This window comes from Phoca vitulina, unplaced genomic scaffold, assembly GCF_004348235.1.
Source record: "Phoca vitulina isolate PV1807 unplaced genomic scaffold, GSC_HSeal_1.0 scaffold11, whole genome shotgun sequence".
Classification (NCBI taxonomy): Eukaryota; Metazoa; Chordata; class Mammalia; order Carnivora; family Phocidae; genus Phoca; species Phoca vitulina.
The window spans coordinates 27,428,593-27,453,495 of NW_022589714.1; the positions used below are offsets into that span (position 1 = coordinate 27,428,593).

Sequence of the window (24,903 nt, forward strand, 5' to 3'; positions counted from 1 at the left end):
TAAAGATAAACAATCAAATTACTATAGTCACTGAAATTGTGCAGGCAACAACAAGAAATATAATCTCACAGATAAAGGATGACCTTAAGTAAGGACAGGTTGGAAGCCATTTTAAGGAAGACAAGGCAACCAAAGAAACCCAATACCCTTTTGAAAGTGTTTAAGAATGTCACCCTTTTTCACGGATCCAGCCGACAACACCACCTCAGAGAGCTCAAGATGAATTTTCCGAAAAGCCTGGAAAATAAATTAGGTTGATAATAGCATTCTGTGACTGACTTAATACCACTCACAACTCTCTGTGGACTCTAGCTACAATATAGAAAATCAATTTTATTTATTTACCTCATATTTGCCTCATACATTATTGCCACGAGGAGAACACGCAAAATCTGAATAAATAAATTAGCCAAGGTGATGAAATGTCAGGTAAGATAAAACGGAAGACCCCTTCTTCGGGAAAGAATAGAGCTAAAGATGAACCTTAGACACTTTACTTTGTGGGAAATATTATGTGTACTGTTAAAATGGTAGTGTTGACCCTGTGTAACAACATGCCTGAATAGACCGAGGCAAGATTAATCGTCCCGATTCACTTATAGTTTGCTTCACAGGCTGTGGGTGAGTGCTTTGGGATGTTGCTCACACAGCCTGTTTTGCTGCAGTAGCCACTGCTTTTGTGAGCAGCCCAGTGTTTGTGCTCAAATCGGAGTATGCCTCACTGATTCCTGTCTGCAACTTGCTTCTTAGGAATCTGTGACAGCAAGATACAGTTCGGGAGTTTGAGTTGTACCAGTTTTGCCATTTTTACAATGCGCCTTACTTAGCCAAGTGGAATTCTAAATGGGAAAGTGAAGATTTCCCTTAGATACTTCCTTTATAACTCTCTTCACAGAGCAGACCACATCCTTATTTCCACAGTAAGCTGGTGGTTCTCTACATAATCACAAACCCAACTCCATCGAGAAGGCAGGAATACTCTCTCATGCCCTTTCCCTGTATGGAAGATAGAACCCTTTTATGCAAGATACGATCCTGCAGATTTGTTCCTACTGGATGAAGCGAGGACTAACCTTCAGGCAAAGTGCTTTGGTGGAAGCATCCTGTTTCTCATTTCACTGTGTAATGACCAGGAGCTGAGAAGAGATCTGTTTCCTGTCACCGAGCCGCATCATCCTCATTTACATTATTGGCAGCTCTCACTTGGCTAGAAGTTTAAATTATCTGAAGAACTCTCAACTGGGTTCAGATGTTTGTTTATTGGAGCTGTCTTAGGCTTCTGAAAACAGTCTTTTGTGTTCTCCCTGGCTTAAGAAAAGCTCTTCTCAGAATCTGCCCTTCCTCCCTCCTTGCTCTCTTCTGGGAACCTGCTTCAATCTCATGAAGCAAATTAAATAAAGAGGACAAGGGGCTTAAAACTCGTCAGAAAGGAGACTCCAGTGGTGAGGCGACCTGAAACGGAAAGGAATTTGGACTCAACATCCTGCATTTGTGCTTTGTTTTTGAAACTTCGAGTTCGTTGCATTAATGAATTAACCAGCAGCCTAGTAATGGAAAATGTTTCTCCTGTCCTGGTGGGGGAGCCAAATACTATAGGTTTGTAACAGGAAGGCTGTTGATTCTGGCTTCATTGTTGGGCCAGTCATTTGTGAGCTGGTGGCCGAACCGCAGGCCACACACTTCTGTGCAAATCTTCCATGTATCGGGACTGCCGGGGTTTTGTTTCTGCTGTCGGAGACGCGGCCGAGAAAAGATGGTGAGCCCTGGGTTTCATTTCTTGTTTGTGTATCCTTTCAGTACTGAGGATGGTGCAGGATGCCAGACTCAGTTCGGGGGCAGGGAGGGGGGCTGTTGAAATCGATGAGCATATGTGAGTGTTTTGCTGTTAATGCTTTTTTCTGTGTCATCCTCTGTAGAGTTCCGGGAACGCGTCCTATCGCTGTTCTATGTCTTCCTCTGCGGATTTTTCTGATGAGGATGATTTCAGCCAGAAATCTGGCTCTGCATCTCCAGCTCCGGGAGACACCTTACCCTGGAATTTGCCTAAACATGAGAGATCAAAAAGAAAGATTCACGGGGGTTCGGTGCTGGACCCCGCTGAGAGGGCAGTGCTTAGGATAGCAGGTAAGCGCATCCGGGGAGGGGAGGGACCCCGGTCGAGAGTTGCGGAAATTCATCCATCTGCGCCCCCGGGGGCCATAGCTGGGAGCTGTGCACTGGGCAAAGATTTGGGCTCAAGGTGGGGGAGGAGGATGACTATGTTTACTTTATGCCCGATTTCTATCGAGAAAGCAGTTTGCCCAGCCTGCTGGTGACTAAGCTATTTGGCCCTGTCTTCTGGCTGGATGGATTGATACCTTTGAAATGCAAGGGGATATTTACAGACATCTGCATTAAACTTTCTTATTTACATGCTGTAGCTGCTATGACATTCTGAAAGTATTAACTTCTGTTATTCCTGGTGTATTTGCTAGAAGATGTGAGAAAGCTGCCTTCATTTCCATTTTTGCCCAGGGACACTGAGCTCCGCAGATTTAACTGGGGTGGATTCCTGGTGTTTGGTACCCAGGATTGCGGAGGGAATCAGCAACTTGGATGCCATTTTTTTTTTTTTTTTTTTTTAATGTAGCATCTCTGTCAGCATCATGTGTCCATAGCAGCTTTCTGCCCCTGGTGCTTTTGAGGGTTTAGCCATCATGCATTCCTGATTAATTAATATAGGGGAGGTGCCAACGTTTCTGTTCTGTTACTGGTGTTCCCTTCCACTGACCGTAAAAGTCGAACCAGAAGCGATGGCTTGTTTTCCCCAACTGAAAGCTGAGACCACTGAGGAAACCAATCCTCCAACCTCGCAGTGTCTGTGTGGTTTCTTCGTATGTGTTCTGTGCACAAGACTTGCTTCCTGGGGTGATTGGTCATCAGTTCCCTCAATAATTTTCACTCTCTTAGAATGGTAATGGGTAGGATGGACTAAGTCTTTTGGGGCTCTTGCAAAGGCCAAAGGTCAGGTTTTTTTCCAGAGCTGGTTTCTGCAGCCAGTGGATCTGGTCTCCTTTCTTCTCCACTCCCGACCGACTCTCACTCTGGGGTGGTGGTTGTGTGCCCACTGAGTTTCTTTTGCCTGCCACTGTAATGCAAAACTGGTACTTTATCTTCCTCTGAGGGGGCTGGGGGGGGACTAGTCCAGATCCCAGGCACCACAGCAGCAGAGACTCCCCCTACAGTCCCTCCAGTGGGATTTTCTGATTGGGGGGGGTAAACAAACAGTGATCAGCCAGCCATTCTCTAGTCTGGGTTTCTGGGGCAACAGCCTTGAGCTTCTTCTGGCTTCTGTTGTGAGTTGCTGCCTGGTCTCTTCCAGGACTTGAGGGGAGGGGTGGAGCGTCAAAAGGGTGGGACGAGGGAGGATCCAGGAGAGAGACTGGGAGCCAAGTAAGAGCAAAACAGGGGTGGCTTGGGGGAGCTGGGACAGACCTAGCTTTCACTACCCTCCTCAAGTACTAAAAAGTGTTTAGTCACTGAGGCCTGACTCCTTGCCCTGTTGAGACACCTCCTCCGCTCCACTCCCCCACACTGCCCCTCCATGAGTAGGTCTGAGGCACAGAGAGGAGGAGAAAGTGCCTGCAGCCTATCTTTGGCTCAGCAGAAAGGGAAGACAGGTGAAAGGAGGGTCCTGAGAGAATTGGGACGGATGCCTGTGTTCCGTTCATTTTTGTGGAAGGAAGAAGGTGCTTCTGGCTTGAGGGTTTTGTTGGTGGTGGCAGACGTGGATATTTTGCTTTTGGTAGTGCAGGAAGGGTTTATGAGAGAAGGATGGGTCAGGTGTTTGTCAGGGGGAATGAGATTATATAAATTGAGGAAAATGACTAGGCCGGAAGTCCGGAGAAGTTGGGGTTACTAATTGTCCGTGTACACTGTAGGTGGGGAAGAAATGGAAGAACTGGGGGTTCTGATGGGAAGCAGTGGACAAGCAGACGCTGATATCAGTAGACTGTAGACTTTTTGAGGGCAGGGGCCATGTCTTATTTGTTGTAAAATGTTCGCTGAGTGGGGATAGCTATGAAGTTAGTGGTCGTTAATGCACTTGGAAACCTCAAAGTTACATACTTTTAAGAAATTAATCAAAAACAAAAAAACTACGAACAGAATAAGCAGCCCTAGTATGGAAATGTGCTACTGTATTTAAGATAAATACTGGTAAGTTGGCTGTTTTCTACACAAATCATAATAATCATATCTTGGGAGCAGAGACCTGGAGGCCAGTCTTCAATATCTGTTTAATAATAATGTGGCTAAAATATGAAATTCAAATATATATATATTTTTTTTTTTTTTTTAAAGATTTTATTTATTTATTTGACAGAGAGAGAGAGACAGCGAGAGAGGGAACACAAGCAGGGGGAGTGGGAGAGGGACAAGCAGGCTTCCTGCTGAGCAGGGAGCCCGATGCGGGGCTCGATCCCAGGACCCTGGGATCATGACCCGAGCCGAAGGCAGACGCTCAACAACTGAGCCACCCAGGCGCCCCTGAAATTCAAATATATTATGTGTTCACCACTGATCACCCAGTGTGAAGATAAAGGAACAGGGCATCAGAGGGATTTTGATGTTATGGATAGTTTGAAAATATACCATGAAAAGATTTCATTTCGACTTTCAACTTTATTAGACATTTTCATACTCTGCCTGAAACTCACCCCATCTGTGAAATTCATCCCTAGTAAGAGATGGGGTGAGGTTCAGAAATGGTATGAGATGTCCATAGTGTTCATTATTTAGTAATAAAGGAGTTGAAAGTCCAGTATTTTTATTTGTTTTTAAGGTCATAAAAATAGAATTGAACATGAAAATGCCTAGAGTCAAAAAGACCATATGGTCTGTGGGATAACTAAATTCCTTCACATTGATCGAGTCCCTGGAATACAATGAAGAAAAGCACATAGTTCTGCTTTTAAAGAAGTTATAGTCCAATATGATAACTGGATGTATTGTTAGACAGTTACAACACGGTGTGAGAGATTAGTTGTTATGGCTATATTAGTACCTAATATGAAAAGAACCCAGAGGAGAGTCTAATTAACTTGGACGGAGAAGGGAGCCATGGGAGGTTCCTGAAAGGCTTCTGAGGGGAAGTGCCACTTGAAGTGAGGATTGAAGAGCTTGGTGGGAATAGGGGGAAAGGGAAGGCTGCTTCAGAGGGATGGAACCACAAGAACAAAGGGAGGGAGATGTGTTTATATGGAACTTTCAAGTAATATGCATAGTAGAAGATGGGATTTGGTAGAGAATAGCAGAAATGGAAAGGTGCCTGTGTGCAGTACTGAGGAAATTGGACCATTCATGCTGTGATAGGGAATTATTGAAAGATTTTTCAGCAGTGCAGTGATATAATTAGATTTACATTTTAGCGAGTCTTATGTCACATGTCTGACACTTGACAATTTTAAAAGTGCTTTTGCACTTATTGTAGTGTTCTCATTTTAAAATCGGAGACTGTATGCCTTTCCTATCTCTCAGGGTCAATGTGAGAAAAAGATGACAAAGTGTAAGGAATGGGGCTTTATAATACCCATTGTATAAATGACTTTTACTTAAGAACTATAGATCTGCTATTCTTAGTTACTGGATATAGTAGGTTAGGTTTTTTAGTCTTGAAGTGCCTGTAAAGGTACATGGTTTGTTGGTGACAGTGCTATTTTAAAATATGGATTTTTGTCCCATGTAAATTCTTTAAAGTTGGAATTGAAGGATCTAAGCAGAGTCAGACTTTGGACTTAGGCAGACTTGAATTTTAATTCTCCCTCTATCACTAGCCAGTTGTATTTTCTTCAGCAACTTACTGAATTTTTCTCAGCTTCATTTTCTCTATTAAAGGGTCATGGTTGTGGTGAGTAAATAAAGTAATGAGTGCAAAACATTTCGCAAATTCTTTGGCACATGGTAAATGCTGTATAAATGATAGTTTGCTGATGATCAGATGCTCTTAATTTTTAAAAAGATTTATTTATTTATTTGAGAGAGAGAGACCACGAGCAGGGGGAAGGGCAGAGGGAGAGAGAGAATCTCAAGCAGACTTTGTGCTAAGCATGGAGCCCAACATGGAGCTGATCTCACGACCCTGAGATCATGACCCAAGCTGAAACCAAGAGTCAGATGCTTAACCGACTGAGTCACCAGGTGCTCCATGGTCAGATGTTCTTATAAGCACTTACCGTTATCTCATTTAGTCTCTCAACAACCTTATGAAGTAGGTATAATTATTTTCTCCATTTTCAGTCCAGAAATCTGCTGAGGGAGGAAGAGACTCTTCCCAAGGTCATACAACTAGGAAGTGGTGGATCTATGATCTGAATTCAGGCATTCTTAACTCCAGAGGTCAGCCTCTTAACTGCTGTGCTTAACTCTTGCTTCCCTATGGAATAGACTATTATTATTAGCAGACTGACCCAATAGTACCATTCCAAGAATGCATGGGGCAAAGGCTGTTTTTACAGAAAACCCCCAATGCTGCTGCTGTTCATTTCGACTGTCTCCTTAAAAGGAGAGTTAAAGTCAATTAAGAGTGCACTGATTATATTCACAAAACTGGATGCTACTGGGTTTCAGTCTCTGATAGAGGCTCAGACTGTGCCCTCAATGACCCTACTCATTGTAAAGGAGACAAAACAGTTTTGAGAGAGATTCATGTATGTGTGTGGTCTATAAATGGAATGACTTTTAGGGATCTAATTGCTAACTCTTTCATTTCAAAAAGGTGTCACAAATGAGGCATGTTTGTTACTTCATCAACTAATATGTACATAAGTGCATACTAAGTTGCAAGAAAACTAGTGATCCTAAGGGCTTGGTGGGACATGGGCTCAAACTCAGATTATAAGCCAATGGTCAGGATAGAAAAGAGAGAGAACGGTCTTGCTTGGAATAACAAAAGTAGGCCAGTTGCTCAGAAGAGGTAAAGATTTCCAATTCTAACTCAAGTAAGTTTTTTTTCAAGAGTGTATACAGTTTTTTAGGAGTACTCATCCCCATCTAAGAGTTAATGGAAAATGGTCCAGATTCACAACACTGAAAGGGGAAGAAAAATCATCAAGGACAAAAGGTCAGTACATATGAAAGGAAGAAATAGGGAGGGAATATGTGGGCAGAAGGTGAAGCTGTCAAGTCAGATGTCAACAACGCATTGATTTATCTATTAATAATAATAGCTAACACGTATAAAGCCGCAAATTTATAAGGTAGGCACTATTATCCCCATTTTACTGATGAAGAGAGGCCAGAGAGGGTAAGTAACTTGGCCTTGTCACACAGTTAGTAAGGAGGCAGGATGCTGACTTCAATCAGTACTCTTAAACACATCCATTTACGCGTCGTCTGAGTACCAAATGGTGCCTGGACCCTTAAAACTCACCACTTTAGTACATGACATTCCAAAGTTAAGGGAATTGTATCCATTTTATTCAAATTCAGAGGCTACCAGGACTGTGTGGAATGAATAATGGGTAAAGAGGAGAGAGGGGACAAAGTAAGCTGGGGGCACTGAGAACTGACCGGCTGTGGCCGCCTCCCAGGAGCGCAGCGGCAGATGCGCGGGCCGGCTCTGGGGGGCGGAAGGGAGGGACCGAGGGCTGGTCTGCCGGGCGCGCAGGCGCAGTAGCTCCCAGGCTGTCAGGCCCTGACGCGCCGGGCCACCTGCAGAGGCCCCGCCGCCCCGCCCCCGAGATGTGCCCTGGGCAAGGACCCCTGTTCCTCCCCGCCCCGTGCTGCCACTGAGTGACCCGAGTCCTCCGTGCCATAAGCTGGGTTGAAGAGTATTTTCCATTCTTGTCCCCATCATCCCTTCCCCGGGGAGACCGCCGACAGCTCAGCCCATTGAGGGGTGGGGTGGGGGGGGGGGCTGCGTTCGTTGGTGACCGCGATCTGTGGCTTTGTTTTCCAGGCACCTGTTGTGGGTCCCAAATAGAAACCTCACCCTTGGGGATCCGGGCTGGCCGGCCAGTGTCCGGGGGTGGGCGTGCTTGGCCGTGAGATCGACCCGGGTGGGCGGGCCGGGGAGGGGGCCCCGGGGCGCTCGACCCTGCCCGGGAGGGAGGGGCCGAGCCGCGCCGGGGCCGGAGCAGAGCCAGCCGGGGCGCTGACCGCCGCGCTTGCCCCCTCCCTTCCGCCCTCCGCCTTCCCCCCTCCCTCTCTCCGGGGGCGCGGACGAGTGTCTGCGGCGCGGCGGCCAGGAAATGCCGCAGATGCGCCGCGCAGCATCCCGGGCGGAGGCAGCACGCCTGTCCTCCCGCACCGCCGCCGCGGCCTCGGCCGGGCCCGAAGCAGGCGCCCAGCGCAGGGCCAGGGTGACGGCCGTGCTGGCCGCAGAGGGTCCCGGCGCCTGCCACCCTTCGCCCGTCACCACTGTGCTCCCGGCTCCTCCGCGTGGCGTGGCGCTGCTTGTCGCCGCCCCCGGGCTCGCCGAGATTTGCTGCTGCTGAAACCTGAGAGGGACTCTGGTTCCCCGGAGCGGCGGCCCAGCACCCGCAGCCCGCCAGGGGGCCTGGGCGTTTCCTCTGCCGGCTCCGGCGCCCACCGCCCCCTTGCGCCCCTGGCTCTGCGTCTCCGGCTTCAGCGCTCTCCCCCAGCCCGCCGCTCCTTCCGCTTTTCCAGTTCTCAAGCCTGCGTCTTGCTGACTACGATACTCTCCGGGGTTAGGAGGGGGAAAGGGGAATTGGCCAGTCATCGCTTAGATAAACTTCGGTATGGCGGGGTACCTCTCGCCAGCTGCTTACCTGTACGTGGAGGAGCAGGAGTACCTCCAGGCTTACGAGGATGTCCTGGAGAGGTACAAAGGTACGTGGCCTCCCGTGCTCCGGCTGCGGGGCTTGGCACGCATCAGCCGGGTAACCGTTATCTTTGCTTAACCAGAGCCACTACTGCTTGGGCACAGGTAAACAGGTGTCTGGACCAGTCTTGGGAATGGACCAGGGTTTTTTGGATGGGATTTAGTAACCTCAACTCAGAGAGGGTGGTGGGGTGGGCGATGGTCCGGAGACGCCCTTGGATAGGCTGTGGAGTGGGGGAAAGGTTTGGGTTTCAAGCACATTGCATTTTCTCTCCCTTGTAGAAGCTCTTAAGTACTATGCATAATCATAATTCTTCCTCGGAGGGTGGCTACCGATTAATTCTCCACGGGATTACTGAGGCATTGCTGCTCTTTCTTGCTTTGCATGGGGTATCGGTTAACCATATAAAAAAAGGTTCTTGGGTTCTTAAATAAATGGGCTGTTTCACCACTGAGAGCATCACCAAATCATTTTTCTTAGAATGATTTTATTTGAAAAAAGTTTGTGATTTGTGACTATATACCTATTCTTATGTATCATAAAAATTACTTGATTGTGTGATGAATGAAAGCCTTAAGTCAGTGAGTCTGTTGTAAATTTAACTGTAAAGCAGTATATTTTGAGGTGCTTTTCTGCCTCTTCTTTATGTTCAGGAAATTCTGTACCACCCTGATAAATTTTTCATATTTTAGTATTGTTTACTTTGACTTTATAGTTAAATATAATGTTAGACAAAGTTATTTATCGTCTCATCTTAAAGGGTCTTTTTGTCTCTGGAAATCATTTCTCAGTGTGTACAGACAAGAGACACAGTAAGGAGACCAAAAAACACTCCACACCCAAGGCTAGCTCACAGACCCTTAATATATTAATAGTGAATAGTGGCCTAATTCATAGCTTGGATACAGAGGGTTTTGCACCTTTTGAATATTTGCTTTGGTCTTAAACTCTATTTATGTAAATTGAATGGGAGTTATATCGTTAAAAATGGCATGCATTAATAGTTTTCTATTAGCAGAAAGTAGAAATATAAAACCCTAAATTGAACAATTAAATTCCAAATTTCCAAAATGCTCAAAATCCACCCCGAAATATGTTTTATCTCTTTCTAGAACATGTTTTGTTGTTGACATTCTTTTAATCCGTGTAGAATTTTGTAAACAGCACAATCAGAATTCCTTTGTGCCAAGACTCTATTGTGTGTAATACTGCCACTGAGCAAGTGCAATGGTATTTTAGGCTAAAGCACATTGGTAGCATTTATGTGTGTGTGCATGTGTAATTTACTCATGTTTATGTCTGTCTTTACATTTTAAAATAAGGTTCTTAATCAGTTGTCTCCAGAACATGAAAAATGAAAATTATTGCAATATACATTAGTAAACCTTATTGAAGACACACACCTGTGCTGTTTAAAATCCAAAAGCAAAAAAGTCTGAAAGTTTTCAAGTATATACATTCATACTTTTCAAAAAAATTATAGCTGTATGAATTTTTGTCTCCAGGTGACTTTGAAAACAATAATTGAAGTGCTGCTTTGACTTGTCTTGAGGAAGCAGATATTCTTTAAACGCTTGCTTCTATTTGCCTTTGGAAATAAAAAGATCTGAAGGCCATTGCAGTTCTCATTACACTTCATTTTAATTGTAGCCTAATGATCATCATTGCAGTTAAACATACACTTTTCAAACCTACAGTCCAAAATTTCACTGAAAAAGTGAGTCATATTACCTTCATTTTCTTTGTGGTTTTAAAATGCTTAGGTCATCGATTTGTACTTGGCTTTATAGATGTTCTATGTTTCATTTAGTTTTGGAAAGGAAAGAAAGAGTATTGGCCAGTGTATTATACGTAAAGCTGGGGACCTGGAAAACTCATTGTTTCCCAGTGTGTTTTGAAGCCAGTTATGATTTCCCATCAGTATCCAATAGGATGACTTCACTATCGTGCTTATTATCCTGATGACTTGCAACGAGGGCTGATCTAATCAGGAAAGAATTGTAGGCTTTGAATAGGGAGTGTCAGTTCACTAAACTTTCAAAGTACAGTTGCTCATTTTCTGAAATCATGCATTGTTCAAACATTTCACATTCCCATTTGAATTTAAGAGAGGTTATTTGGATTTTTATTTCTGACAAAGTTCCTTGGTTACAGAATGAGTTTGCATTCAGTTAGAGTATTATCAGGTTGCCAAGTTATCATATGCCCCAGCTGTTGAATAGTGTTAAGTGGTGGAGTCAGCTGGAAGAAATTCAAAATTTGTTGTCAGAAACGTAGAATTATAATAATCTATACTGTCAGCAGTTATGAATATTGGATTTAGAAGTTGAGTTTTGTTAGGCTTAGTCCTCAGATGGCCTATGCAAGGACTTCCAACCTAGCCCTTTGTAGAAAACTGAGTAGTGGCAAGTGAGTGAGCCCTAATTACTTATGGTGTGGTCTATTCTTGTGTCTTGCTTTGGTCCTTTACTTCTGAGTGAAAATAGGCAACTGTTTGCTGAATTAGAATAACACAGAAAGAGCTGCTTGCTGCAGAGAAGAGTGCAGTGCTCTGATTCTTATACTAGTCCTCTTATAAGACATATTCATAGCCAGAATATTCAGGGTATCTGATTAAAAAAACATCACATTACTTCAGCTAATAGCACAGTCAGGGTGAGTAAAGGCATTTATTTACAAATAAAACATATTTACTTATTGTTTATGCTAGAAATTGCCCATGTCATTGGCTTTTTTAATATATATTAGATTATCCAGTGTATTTACCAGGAAATACAAAACATGTTTAGCTTAGCATGAAAGGACAGAATGATCCCTCTTGGTGGTTTCTTTTTTTTTTTTTTTTTGGGCAGTGTAAGGAAACTAACCTGTATACTGTTATTTTAATTATTTTTATATTATTAATATTAGCTGTCACTTGAATTTATGAAATTCTGCTATTTAATTCTGTCATTGGAAGATTTAATTTTCTCAACACACTTTTTGAAAAGGTTGTTAAGTGTGAAAATGACATCATTAATGTGAACCCAATAAATTTTATTTTGTACATTTTAGACTTAATTTAAAAAGAAGATAAATTATTTCAGTCCAACAAAACGGATGTTTTCCATTGATCTGGAAATTAATCAGTTATCCCCAGACAACTGTAAAAAGTATTTCACTACCATTCTCTGTCAAAGCTGAGTGGCAGATTTGTTACTTGTCTAGGACATCACTAAAAAATCCTCTTTGATTATTTAGAAAGAAAGGCAAATTTTTTTGTTTGTTTTCCATGGAAACTTTGAGTAATTGCTTTAGTCCCTTCTCTCAGGGCTATGTAATTCTGCCTATGTGCTTGGTGACCAAAGGGACTTAGGACCACTACACCTGTAGTTTTCATTTTCAGTTCAGTTTTATGGCCTGCATAGATGTGTGGTTGTAAAAAATCCTGTCATTTTGCTGTGTGAACCAACTCTGGTGCCATTTGTATTGAAAGTTGGAGTGTGAAGGTTTCTGGGAACTTCCCCCCGCCTTCATACTGTGTAGTCTTGGATGATCTTGCTCAGTGGTTTTCACTTGGCTTCCAGGATTCTGCAAAAACTTGATTTCAGATTTCATCTGCTCATGCTCTGCTCATGGCTTAATGTAATAGTTGTGTAATCAGTGAACTTTAACTGTGCTGCATCATGATAGTATTTTAGTGTAGTTAGTTATAACAGCATTAGTCTGGGCTTTTTCTTTTAACAAATGAAAGGCGCTTCATCTGGTAATGAGAGTTAGTGAAGGTTGTATTTGGTTTGTTTGTAACAGAAAACAGACGGTAGTGTTTCTTTGTCTCTGGTACTGAGAAGCTGTGGTAGGCAGGTAGGCAGACCAGGGTTGTAGGGTACCTCTATTTGCCAGTGGGACCCGAGTTTCTGTACTGCTGCTTAGCCAATTCTCAGGGGCCGCTCAGCCACTGAGATGTCTTTCTGTCATCACAAGATGGCTGTTCCTCTTACAGCCCTTGTGTCTTACTTCCAGATGCAAGAAGAATTACAGGGGTGCCTCGGTGGCTCAGCTGGTTAAGCATCCGACTCTTGATTTCGGCTCAGGTCATGATCCTCAGGGACCTGGGATTGAGCCCCACCTGGTGCTCCGCAGTCAGAGTGGAGTCTGCTTGTGTCTTTCCCTCTGCCCACCCCCACCCCCACCCCCGCTAATAAATAAATTTAAAAATCTTTAAAAAAAGAGAGAAGAAGAGGAATTGCAAGGACAAAGGACAGAAGGTGCAAACTAGTTGAGTCAGCCTCCTTTTAAAGAGCTTTTTTAGAAGCCCACTTAGCAACTCTCACTAGTGTCTCATTGGCCAGAAGTGTTAAAGGGGCCACTACTGTCTGCATAGCAGACTAGGAAAGTACCCATTTGAACGCGGCTGAAGTGCTGTTGGTTGAAGAGTGAGGCAAAAACGGATATAGGGTTTGCAACCCACCAGTGTTTAGCACACAGAGGGTAAAGTATCTGCCCTGAAAGTGGAAGCTTAAAGTTTGGACACGTGTTAACGACCTTAACGCAATATATTTGACTTTGCTAAAGTTTAAGAGAATATCTGAAAGCTCCGTTGAAGTCTCTGAGGATTTTCAAAACGATCTGGTTGAATGTTTTATTATGTTACACCATGGGTTTAAAAGTAATTTCTTCCCAAATAATTAGGATTTAAATTGGCCAAAGAATTTACTCATTGCCTCATCCCATAAGAAACACATATCAGTCCAGGAACGTAAGCAGTTATTAGATATTGTTAGTGAATTTAACTTTGAACCCCAAATAGCAGACTGATGCTCCTTTAGTTTCTTTTGTTCTGACTTAGACTTTTGTGGTTATCTCAACATTTGTTTGCTCAGGGACTTTAAAAAAGCTTTGTGCTTTTGAAAAAGTTTTTATTTGAGCCATTTGGAGGTGCTTATTATCTGGCTCAGTGATGATTGTAGGCAATAAATGACACAGAAGGAGAGGCAGTAGGGACAATTTATTGTTTTACGGTTATTCTGTAGCCAGGCAAAGAAGCTTCTGTGTTTCTGTGTTTGGGTCATGTGAGCCCAGGAGCCTGGCTCTTTGGGGAGCTGGACTGTTTGCCCAAAGTGTCTTCAGGAAATTGGAGACTATAAAAACATCTGAAGCTATCGAGGTGACAAAAAGATGGAGTATCTAGTCTGTCGTGTGGTTCCTTTCTGTTTTAGTTCCACAACTGAGTATAAAAATGTATAAGATTACCTGACTGTCTATGTCTGATGAACAAATTGAATGAGATTTGTAGTTTAGAATGTTTAGTATTTCTTATTTTTTTTTTTTAAAGATTTTATTTATTTATTTGAGAGAGAGAGAGTACATGAGAGGGGGAGGGTCAGAGGGAGAAGCAGACTCCCTGCCGAGCAGGGAGCCCGATGTGGGACTCGATCCCGGGACTCCAGGATCATGACCTGAGCCGAAGGCAGTCGCTTAACCAACTGAGCCACCCAGGCGCCCCTAGTATTTCTTATTAATTAAAAAGAAACTCGGGTGCTTCTGTTACATGGGACTTTTCTGTCTATAATGGCTTTTGAGAAAGAAAGACTTTTGTGTCCATTGCCCGGCTCTTACTAAGTTAGGCATCACATGTTACCTATTTCCGAAGAGGAATTTCAGGCAGCTATCTGCTGAAGTACATCATTATTTCTGTAAGAGATCAAATAAGGCTTTTATTTATTTATTTTTTGGTTTATTTCTTTAATGCAGTTTTATTTGCTGTTATTTTTCAACCTACTCTTATCTCTTGTAGAAGAGGAAGCAAATAATTCTGCTTGGGTTGGGTGTTGGGGAAAGGTTTGTACTTGGGGTCAAATGGGATTTTACCTCGTGAGAAGGTGAAGGTACCAGGGAGAAAAGCTCAAGAGGAGAGACTAGCGTGACAGTACCATTTCATTAGCATAACCACAGAATCCATTTTGAATGTTTGGCTAACGTGCACAGTAAGTTTTAGAGACGGGAGTGCATAGAGGTTGTAGGAAGATGGAAATGGGTAAATATGGAGGGTAATGTTGGACCAGATAGAAAAGGGCCTTGAATGCCACACTGAGGATGAAGTTTGGGCTTTATTCCGTAGGTAGGGAAGGGAACCCTGATGATGTTCAGTGGGATGTTACCAATGAGAATAGCGTTTAGGGAGATAACTCTGGAAAGGAAGATTCAGGAAGCAGGTAGACAGGTTGAGAGGCCGTTGTAAAATTATGGTAGTTGGAATGGAAGGCTGATTCAGGAGAAATGATAGAAATTGACAGGATGGCTAATTGGTTGGTTTTGAGTGTGGAGACAGGAAGGGGCACAGCAGCTTCCATTGTTGAAGTTGTATTGAAGAAGTTTGGAGTATTTTCTTTTTAATTTGTGTAAAAAAATTTGTAGTGTGTTCATTAGAAAATGTTTTCGAAATAAATTTTTAATATTAATCATTGTTAGACCTTCTTTGGTAGTGAAATGGAATGAATGTTGTTTTGCTTGACCTTGGAAATACAGCAAGTAGTATGACCTAGAAAACTAGAATGTTCTAGTTAATGTAGGGCTCCTTAAGTAATAGCTTATCTTGTTGGGAATCCTCTGAACAGGATTTGTAGTATCTTACAGCAGTGAATTTGTTTTCTTTAAGCAAATAAAATTATGGTTTAAGATCCTTTGTAGAAGATTAAAAAACAAATCTTTCAATATATTTCAATAATTTTTTTCATTTGGTTTTATTTAAAAAACCTCTTTTTTTCCTACATAAACTTGAGATTTGTAGAGTCAGTTTTGTTTGTTATATAAGAAGTTCAGTGGTTATATGATCATGTAAGTCCTAAGCCATCCTTAAGTTTATGGGTTCAGCTTTTATACACCTACTTATATACTGGACAGTGCTGGGTATTGCTAATGAAGTATATATGTATCATTTTTAATTCTCATTACTCTTTATTTTGGCTACAACTACTACCATTTTACCAATATGGAAATTGAATCTTAGAGAAGTTAATTTTCCTGAGATCATATAGCTATAAGTGGTGTCTGTGGCATTTGAACATAAAGTGTATATTTGACATAAACTATATATTTTGAATTTCATTACATTGACTGGTAAATGTTGCAGAAGTTGTTTTTATGAATATTTTTTATTAGGATTATGATTTTGATTAATACGAGGACTGCTTGAGATGTGTTAAATGGATGCATGAAGTTAAAATTAATAGTTTAAAAATTTATAGAGATTTATTTCAATTCAAATGTTAAATAGACTTTGGAGCTTGAACTTTTATATCTTAGCTGGATTATAAATTCTAATTATTAGATATCCATGGAAGGAAAATAAAATTTTAATGTGAACATTTTTAGTGTGTATTTTGGTTGAGAAGATTTTGAAAAGAATTAAGTTTTGTAAATGTCACCAGTGAATGTGGCTGCTTTGATACATGCCTGAAATGTTTCCTGGAAAGAATCGTCAAAGGGAATTGACAAAGTCCTGATTTTTCTCTAGTGGGTGAAAATATTTCTCAGTGAATCCTGGTATTAAAGGCATTATACAAAGATTCTATTGTCCCAGTGAATTAAAACATGCCCTTATTTTCAGTGTTTGAGTTCTCCATCTGGCCATGCCAGTGTAACAATTTGTATTCTTGATTCTTGGTATGGAATACTACTACTTGGTGGCTTATTTTACTACCTTCATTAAGCCAGTGAGGTATGATGCATCAGGTCTACCTCACTGGGTTCATGATAGTCGGAGAGAGTAGTGCATATGAAGTATTTTGAGCAGTAGAGATTACGTAGACCATCAGTGAATGAGGTAGACCCAAGAACTCAAGTCCCTGGCGCCTCTTAGGCCAATAGCCTTTTTTATTTTTATTTTTTTGAGTGAATAGTCTACTTTGAGAGCAGTTTTAGGTCATAGAAAAATTGGGCAGAAAGTACAGAGTTCCCATATACTCTCTCCCCTCCCTTCACAGTTTCTCCTTTTGATATCTTGCACTGGTGTGGTACATTTGTTATAATTGATAACAATAAGTACAGCACCTTATATGTTTGTCATATCTTTACATATATGACTTGATTTGATTCATATATCAATTGATAACCATTCCTCCAGGTCCCTTCATGGCTTGAGAGCTCATTTCTTTTTATTGCTGAATAATATTCCATTGTTTGGATGTACCACAGTTTGTTTATCCACTCATCTGTTGAAGGACATCTTGCTTGCTTTCAATTTTGTCAATTATGAATAAACCTGCTATAAACATTTGTGTGCAGGGTTTTGTATGGACATAAGTTTCCAACTCGTTTGGGTAAATACCTAGGAGTACAACTGTTGGATCATGTGGTAAGGCTTTGTTTGCCTTGTAATAAACTGCTAAATTGTCTTCCAAAGTGGCTGTACCATTTTGCATTCCCACCAGTGATGAATGAGAGTTCTTGTTGCTCCGCATCCTCATGAGCAGCAGGTGTTGTCAGTATTTTGGATTTTAATCATTTTAATAGGTGTGTAGTGGTATTGAATGGTTTTAATTTACAGTTCCCTAATGATGTATGATGTGGAACATCTTTTTATATGCTTATTTGCCATCTGTTTATCTCTTTTGGTGAGGTTCTATTCAGATTTTTGCCCACATATTTTTAAATTAATTTATTTATTTGAGACAGACTGAAAGAGAGCGAGCAGGGGGTGGGGCAGAGGGGGAGGGAGAGGGAGAGAATCTCAAGCAGACTGTCTGCTGAGCACAGAGCCCGACACGGGGCTAGATCCCACGACCCTGAGATCATGACCTGAGCCGAAACAAGAGTTGGACACTTAACCACCGGAGCCACCCAGGCGCCCATTGCCCACTTTTTAACTGGATTATTTGTTTTCTTAATGTTGAGTTTTAAGAATTCTTTGTATGTTTTAGATAATAATCTTATATCAGATATGTGTTTTGCAAATGGTTAATAATTTTTTATACTGTTACCTCCTTTTGACACTTTTAAACCATTGCACATTATAGATATTATTTAAATAAGGCCCTGACTATTTTCTTTCATCTGGTCATACTGTTTTTAAGTACTAATTTGTTTTGGGTACATGCATTGACTGTTACAGCTACTTCATAGGATTGCATGCGGCAGCCCAGAGTTCAGCTATCTGACAGTTTGCTTAGTATATCTGCATATGCTGCTGCTGAGATTCAGGTATCCAGTTGGTTGGCAGCTATGATGCTTTATAGCACTTGAGTCTAAAATTAGTTGAACTGTTCTATTTTAAGGATAAACTGAAATTAGTAGTCCATGTCCTGCAAAACATGTGAAAGTTAAACTCTTAGGATATTGGATTACTTATTTAAAATGTAATCAGAAGTAGGGTTAGATAGATAGTTGTTGGTTTTAATTTTTTTTTATCAAGTTTTTGTTATGGCAATTTGATTATAGGCTGGGTATAATGGTATAATGTATATGATATCTAAGAACATAAAGTTTTACTTTTGTCTCTTAGACTGAAGACAGTGCTTTTACCAAAGTGATCATGTTTGAGTTTTAAAATCATATGAGTTAAGAGGAAGAACAAGATTACCTGATTTTGCCTTTAGCGTATTTTAGAAGAGCCACACATTGAGAACATTTACGAATGCTGGAACACCACTGACTACCTTTGCTAGGGGAAAGAAGGTGAATGATTAAAGGAGTATTTGGTGGTTCCTTTTGTGATCTTTATAATTTTATCTACATAACAGAAACTAGAGAATATTGAAAATAGTAGATAAAAAACCTGAGTAATTGAAATTCAGAGTTTGATTTTGCATATAGTGTGGATTTTATAATCCCATTAAGTGAGGGCTTATGGTTATGAATATATTTGCAATGTGACTTTATCCTTAAAGCAATCTCAGAAGCAATAACAATTTAGCTACTGTATATAATTTGTATATTTTTTCTTTGAAAAATTTTGGAGGGAAAGAAGGATTGAAGAATTCTAAGTTACAGAAAGCAAAATGCGAGGATACTGTGCTTTCTTTGTGGAAAAACAGAGATGTACTTAGTCTTCATCATTTTCCAATTAGAACACTATACAGAAATTTAAATTTGTGCCTCAGTAGAATTAAAATAATAAAATAGAATGAAATACTTTTGTTATTAACATTTCTTTGAAAACAAGCTGCATTGTTTCCAACCTCATATTTCTAATTCGGAATTAATTGATACCATGCTTGAAGTGAACAAATCACCATTAACATACACTCTCCTCCAACTTCATCACATTTTGTAATCAGTGTATGCCTAGAAGAACTGGGAAGGGACGAAGCTCTTGGGGCCAGGAGAAATTGGTCTTCACCAAATTGGAATATGTGATTGAATTCTAAATATTTATTTATTTTTAAAGATTTTATTTATTTATATGTGTGAGAGAGAGAGAGAGAAAGCATGAGCCAGGGGCTGGGTCGGGGGGGGGTTGCTGGTGAGAGCAGAGGGAGAAGCAGGCTCCCCACTGAGCAGGGAGGCCGACTTGGGGCTCGAACCCAGGACCCTGAGATCATGACCTGAGCTGAAGGCAGACGCTTAACTGACTGAGCCACCCAGGCTCCCCTGATTCTAAGTACCTACTGATCATACGCTTCAAAAATGTGCAAAGGAACTAGGGCCTGCAGAAAGAAGAGGAACATAGGGCTATAGGACTGTAGCTTCCCAAAGAGCACATTTTGGTGAGGAAAGTGGACCAGCTCTGCTCATTATAAGTAGGGCCACAAAAGAGGAAGAATCTGAGCATCCAAGGGTTTTATTAGCAGGGTTGGCTATTTGAAGGAAAGCAGAATTTCAATAGGGGTGTTTGTATGGGGGGTGGATAGTGTCAGCAGAAGGTTTTCTCCACCTTACCATTTCATCTGGACAATATGACCTCATGTTTCGTTCACTCTGCATTGTAGGAAAAGTATTATCATAATGATTTAATCAATACTTTAAACCAGACAAGTTTCATTTTTAGGTATCAGTGTTAAGTCGAAAATTTTATCCTCTATTTTTAAGAACTCTGCTAATACCCACATATATATTATCAAATCTGAGGATTTAATAATGAGAAATTACTTTAAGGTGTGGTTTCAGCAAATGTAAAGATTGAATGAGACACTTAACATGGTGTAGGAAACTCTGGATTAGGTTGATGATATAATAAGTACAGCATCTTCTGCGTTTGTCATTATCTTTACATATATGACATGATTTGATTCATATAACAACTCTCTCAGACAAGTAACATAAGAGCCAGTGCCCTTATTTTATAGCCAAGGAAACCAAGGCTCCTATGATTGCAGTGATTCAGTGGCTGACTGGAGATTAGAATCTTGGTCCTCTGACAGCTGGTCAGGAGAGTACTCTACTATAGATAATTGTGGCCCATCTTAGTAAACAAAGTTATCATTAATAGTATAAATTATAAGTAATATATCTAATGAGAAGTAAATATTCTCTGTTTAAGTAAATAGCCACTGAATATATCCTGGGATTGGTAGATGTCCATATTTTGTTTTACTTTTTATTTAATGTAAGTTTGGGCTGCCCATAATCCATAAACTTTTTGTTTAACGTGGTTTTGGGCTGTCTATAATCCATAAACCTTAGTAAGAAATTCTGTTGCTGGCTGTTGAGGATTTAGTTACTTGAGGGAAAAATTCCGTTATCCTTTATTTCCGTTGTTAATAGAAGCAGCTTTTAAAATTACAGGGTTTAACATTTCGACAGAAGCACTATCCTGTTGACTAAAGGTGTAATTTCTGTATTACTCAATGGAAAAGGAAGAACTGTGTAAGTACTTGGGGGAATGTTAAAGAAAAATCTGATACAAACTCACTAACATTTTTGGAAAATAAAGAAATGTACAAAATATGAATAAAAAATAATATGTAGTGAGACGTATTTGCTTATCTTTTTCCATTTCTCTTCTTTTCTTAATATAGAACATTTAAAAATCACTGTAAAGTTTTGTATCCTGCTTGTTCATTTAATATATCATGGCATGTTCTAATGCCATTAAATATTATTTCAAAACATTTTTAATGACTCATGCATGTATTCCATTATGTAGTGGAATAAACAGTGTCATGAAACCTTTTAAGCAGTTTTGTATCCTGGTGGGTGTTGGTGAATATTATTACATTGATATCTTTTGACCTAATTGCAAACTTCAAAAATAAAAGTTTTCAAGGTAAGAAAGAAATCATGGATTATATAAGTCACTTAACAATTAACTGTTTTAAGGTACTGCCTGATTCATGATTGAGTGGATTCTTGAGTTATATATATATCTAACTTAAAAATTCTAGTCACTCTGAATTTTAGAAATTCGACGGTAAAGAAGCAAGGTCTAATAATCAGGAATCTGGTTTCCATTCTTGACTCTTATGCTAACTAACTAGACTTGGATGGGTTTATAAATTAACATGAATGATTGCTAAGGTTTCTTATCATTCTATAATACTTGCTTTAATGAAGTAATTCATCATTTATTCATTTGAAAAACATTTATTGAGTACTTTTGTGTGCCAGCAAGTATGTTAGATCCTTAAGGTAATAGATAGAAAAAAGTTAGTGGTCTTTTATGTTTTTGTTGAGTTGGAATGTATCGCTTTATACCGATATGATCTATTTATCCTTGACATCACTTTCTGACATATTTTCTATTTATTGTTTATGGCATCTATCTCATTTTAAATTTTTGAAATGATCAGCATATTCATGGTTTTTATTTTGTTCAAAAACTATTATTGATTCCTTTTGAAACCTTTTTTTGGTTTGTTTTTTAAGTAGGCTCCAAGCCCAACATGGGGCTTGAACTCACAACTCTGAGATTAAGAGTTGTGTGCTCTACCACTGAGCCAATCAGGCGCCCCTGAAAACCTTTTTTAAATGCCTTCAGGGCTCTTGATATAGGTTGAAATTGATTGCATTTGTATTTCATTATTTGTGCTAATCTTCAAGCCTACTGTTTATTAATGGTGCTGAATTAAGCAGTACTTTGGAGGATTAGGTTTTTCTGTAACACTGAAGTAGAACTTTGGAAGAAATTCATATTTTTATAAGTTTTTTCATTCTCATCACCTGCATTAATGATATGTAAACTTGGTGCCTTCAGGTGTGTGCAAATGAGCTCTTTTTGGAAGTTTTTTTTTTTTAAAGATTTTATTTATTTATTTGACAGAGAGAGACACAGCGAAGAGGGAACACAAGCAGGGGGAGTGGGAGAGGGAGAAGCAGGCTTTCCACGGAGCAGGGAGCCCGATGCGGGCCTTGATCCCAGGACCCTGAGATCATGACCTGAGCCGAAGGCAGACGCCTAACGACTGAGCCACTGAGGCGCCCCTCTTTTTGGAAGTTTTTAAATTGTCATCTGCCCTGTCACTATGTGTTATTCTTGCATGGCTAGGTCTGTGTTTCTTTTGTTTTTAGTTAAATGATAACCATATATAAATTTTTTAAAGATTTTATTTGAGAGAGAGAGGGAGAAGGGAGCACGAGTAGGGGGAGGGCAGAGGGAGAGCGAGAAGCAAACTCTCTGTTGAGCAGGGAGCCCGATGCGGGGCTCAATCCCGGGACCCTGGGATCATGACCTGAGCCGAAGGCAGACGCTTAACGACTGAGCCACCTGGGCACCTCTCCCCCTACATAATTTTGAGGAAAGGCCTAAATGTTGTCTCCTTCGAGCTTCCTCCTTCCATCTCTGGTTAAATGGAAGATCTCTTTTGTGGTACATTTAATTTTTCACTTCAGTAATGAATGTGAACAAACTGTTCCTGGTTGGCCGTATTTTGAGTCTGAGATGGAGCTGCAACCTCAGGACTAAGGATTGTGGTATTCAGTTTTGAAGCATCTTCATTCTGGGGGATTGCTTAAGCTGCTTAGATTTGTTTTTCCCTTCCCTTGTTCTTCCCTGCCTCCCAAGGTAACAGAGCTATTGGATAGTTTTGCATCTAACCCTGATTCTACTTTCCGACCTGCCCATCTTTGAGAATTGGAATGGAAAAGATAGAAACACTGAGTGTGCTGACTTTCTGTCATTTCATTTTATCCTTGAGAAAACTTAAGTCTAGAGAAATAGGACCAGCAAATGGAGAAGCAAGATCGAAACTGAGGTCTCCTGCTTTCCCTTTCTCCACGTTGCTTGGTCTCCTTTTTTTACTTGCTGATAGATAGAAGGGATGCTTTCATTGGGTGAATCTTAAGTCACATAATGGAAAAGCCTTGGCTTGCCAGAGAATTAGTAAGGAAAATAATACAGAAGGAATGAGTGGAGGAAGTGAAGCAATAACAGAAGTCATAATGGCTTTTAGACATGCAGGAAGAATGCTGAATTTTCAGTGTTGGATTTGATTTTTTTTTTAAAGTTTTTATTTATTTAAGTAATCTCTACACCCAGCGTGGGGCTTGAACTCACAACCCTGAGATCAAGAGTTGCATGCTTTTCTGACTGAGCCAGCAAGGCGCCCCTGATGTTTATATATTTGAGGGACCAGTGGTACTTCCGTGATGGTAAATTGCATGCAGCAGGCTCATCAGTGTTCTGGGGCTTTAAGAAATAGATTGGGCTTAATGTAAATTGGAATTACAATATGCAATTAAAATATTCCTCCATCTTGGGACGCCTGGGTGGCTCAGTCAGTTGAGCGTCGGCCTTCAGCTCAGGTTATGATCCTGGGGTCCTGGGATCGAGCCCCACATCAGGCTCTCTGCTCTGCAGGGAGCCTGTTTCTCCCTCTGCCTCTGTCTCTCATGTATAAATAAATTTAAAAAAAAATCTTAAAATATTCCTCCATCTTGAAAGGTCCAGTGCCAATTTGGCTGCAGCTTTTTTTTTATCAGCATGTGGATATTTGGCTATTTCCTGGTTAGCTACCAGATGCAGGCTCCAGGAAGGTGGATCTGAGCACCCCTATAATTTACCCCTTTCCCATAGCCTGCATTCTGAGGTTTGGCTGGAATCTGGACCCTTCCCTTCTGCTGTGGATCAGGACTGAAAGGAGAATATGATGCTATGTGACCTTAATTCTAATACATTTAGAGAATAGGAGTGGCAGTGGAAGGGATGGAAAGTTTGCTCACACCTCAAATGGGCATATGGTATGTGTGCAAGGTAGAGCTATAGAGAAGGAAAGAGTAGAGAAAAAAACAAGAGGGAGCTTATTGCTTGGTATTTCTGGGAAGTTGGGAGATAGAGGTTTTGAGATGAATGGTGGCCTGACTATTCCTCATCTTTTGGGTTTCCTTACATACATTTTACCTCTCTCCAGCTCCTTCCTTGCTCATATGTATTTCTTCTGGGTATCCCAGTGTCCTCAGTTCCCTCTATGATAACAGCAGGTAAGTATATGGTTGGGAAGGATGTGATTTCCAAAGTGTGTTTCCAATAGGAACTCTCCTGTTGTATGTATTTATTAAACTTAAAAAAATAGATCCAATATTAGATATTTTAATTATTCTAGATTAACTACAAAATGTCAGTGTATATTGTACATCAATAATTTTCTTGGGGCGCCTGGGTGGCTCAGTCGTTAAGCGTCTGCCTTCAGCTCAGGTCATGATCCCAGGGTCCTGGGATTGAGCCCCGTGTCGGGCTCCCTGCTTGGCGGGAAGCCTGCTTCTCCCTCTCCCGCTCCCCCTGCTTGTGTTCTCTCTCTTGCTGTGTCTCTCTCTGTCAAATAAATAAAATCTTTAAAAAATAATTTTCTTTACCATTTTTAAATTAAAAATACAGCTTTGTATTAGCCCAGATTGCATAATATTTATTTAAACAACATTTGTAAGAGAAAATGTGTTATAAGTTGGTTCTTTGGAACTTACAAGTAAATTTCTATAGCACTGATCATTGGTTAATTGAAGACAACTGGCAAATTTTTGACAGTGGGCAAGTCTGTGGAGAAATTTAAAAGATTTTAGCAAAAAGCTAGAAATAGTACTCTTGTACTGTATCTAACCACTGGTACTCTTATCATCTTCCAAAAATATTTTTGTATAACATCCAGTACTGGCAAGAATGTAGGGAAACACTACTCTGTGCATTTCTTGTGACATGTGATTTGTGACCATCTTTGGGGAAGGGAGATTGCTG

The 24,903-nt window shown here is 40.7% G+C and overlaps 1 protein-coding gene across 18 annotated transcripts in view; it reads left to right on the forward strand.

The window, feature by feature from the left end:
• The window catches only part of DST (dystonin), a 470,596-nt gene that overhangs the window by 108,901 nt on the left and 336,792 nt on the right, over positions 1–24,903 (forward strand). For 12 of the 18 annotated variants that reach the window (XM_032409610.1, XM_032409591.1, XM_032409594.1 and 9 more), the window contains exon 4: positions 1,917–2,124. In XM_032409610.1, coding sequence (XP_032265501.1) covers positions 1,917–2,124 — 208 coding nt within the window. Of the gene's footprint in view, positions 1–1,264; positions 1,757–1,916; positions 2,125–8,506; positions 8,830–24,903 lie in introns of those variants that run through there. The other 6 variants (XM_032409599.1, XM_032409601.1, XM_032409602.1 and 3 more) reach the window with 3 other exon arrangements.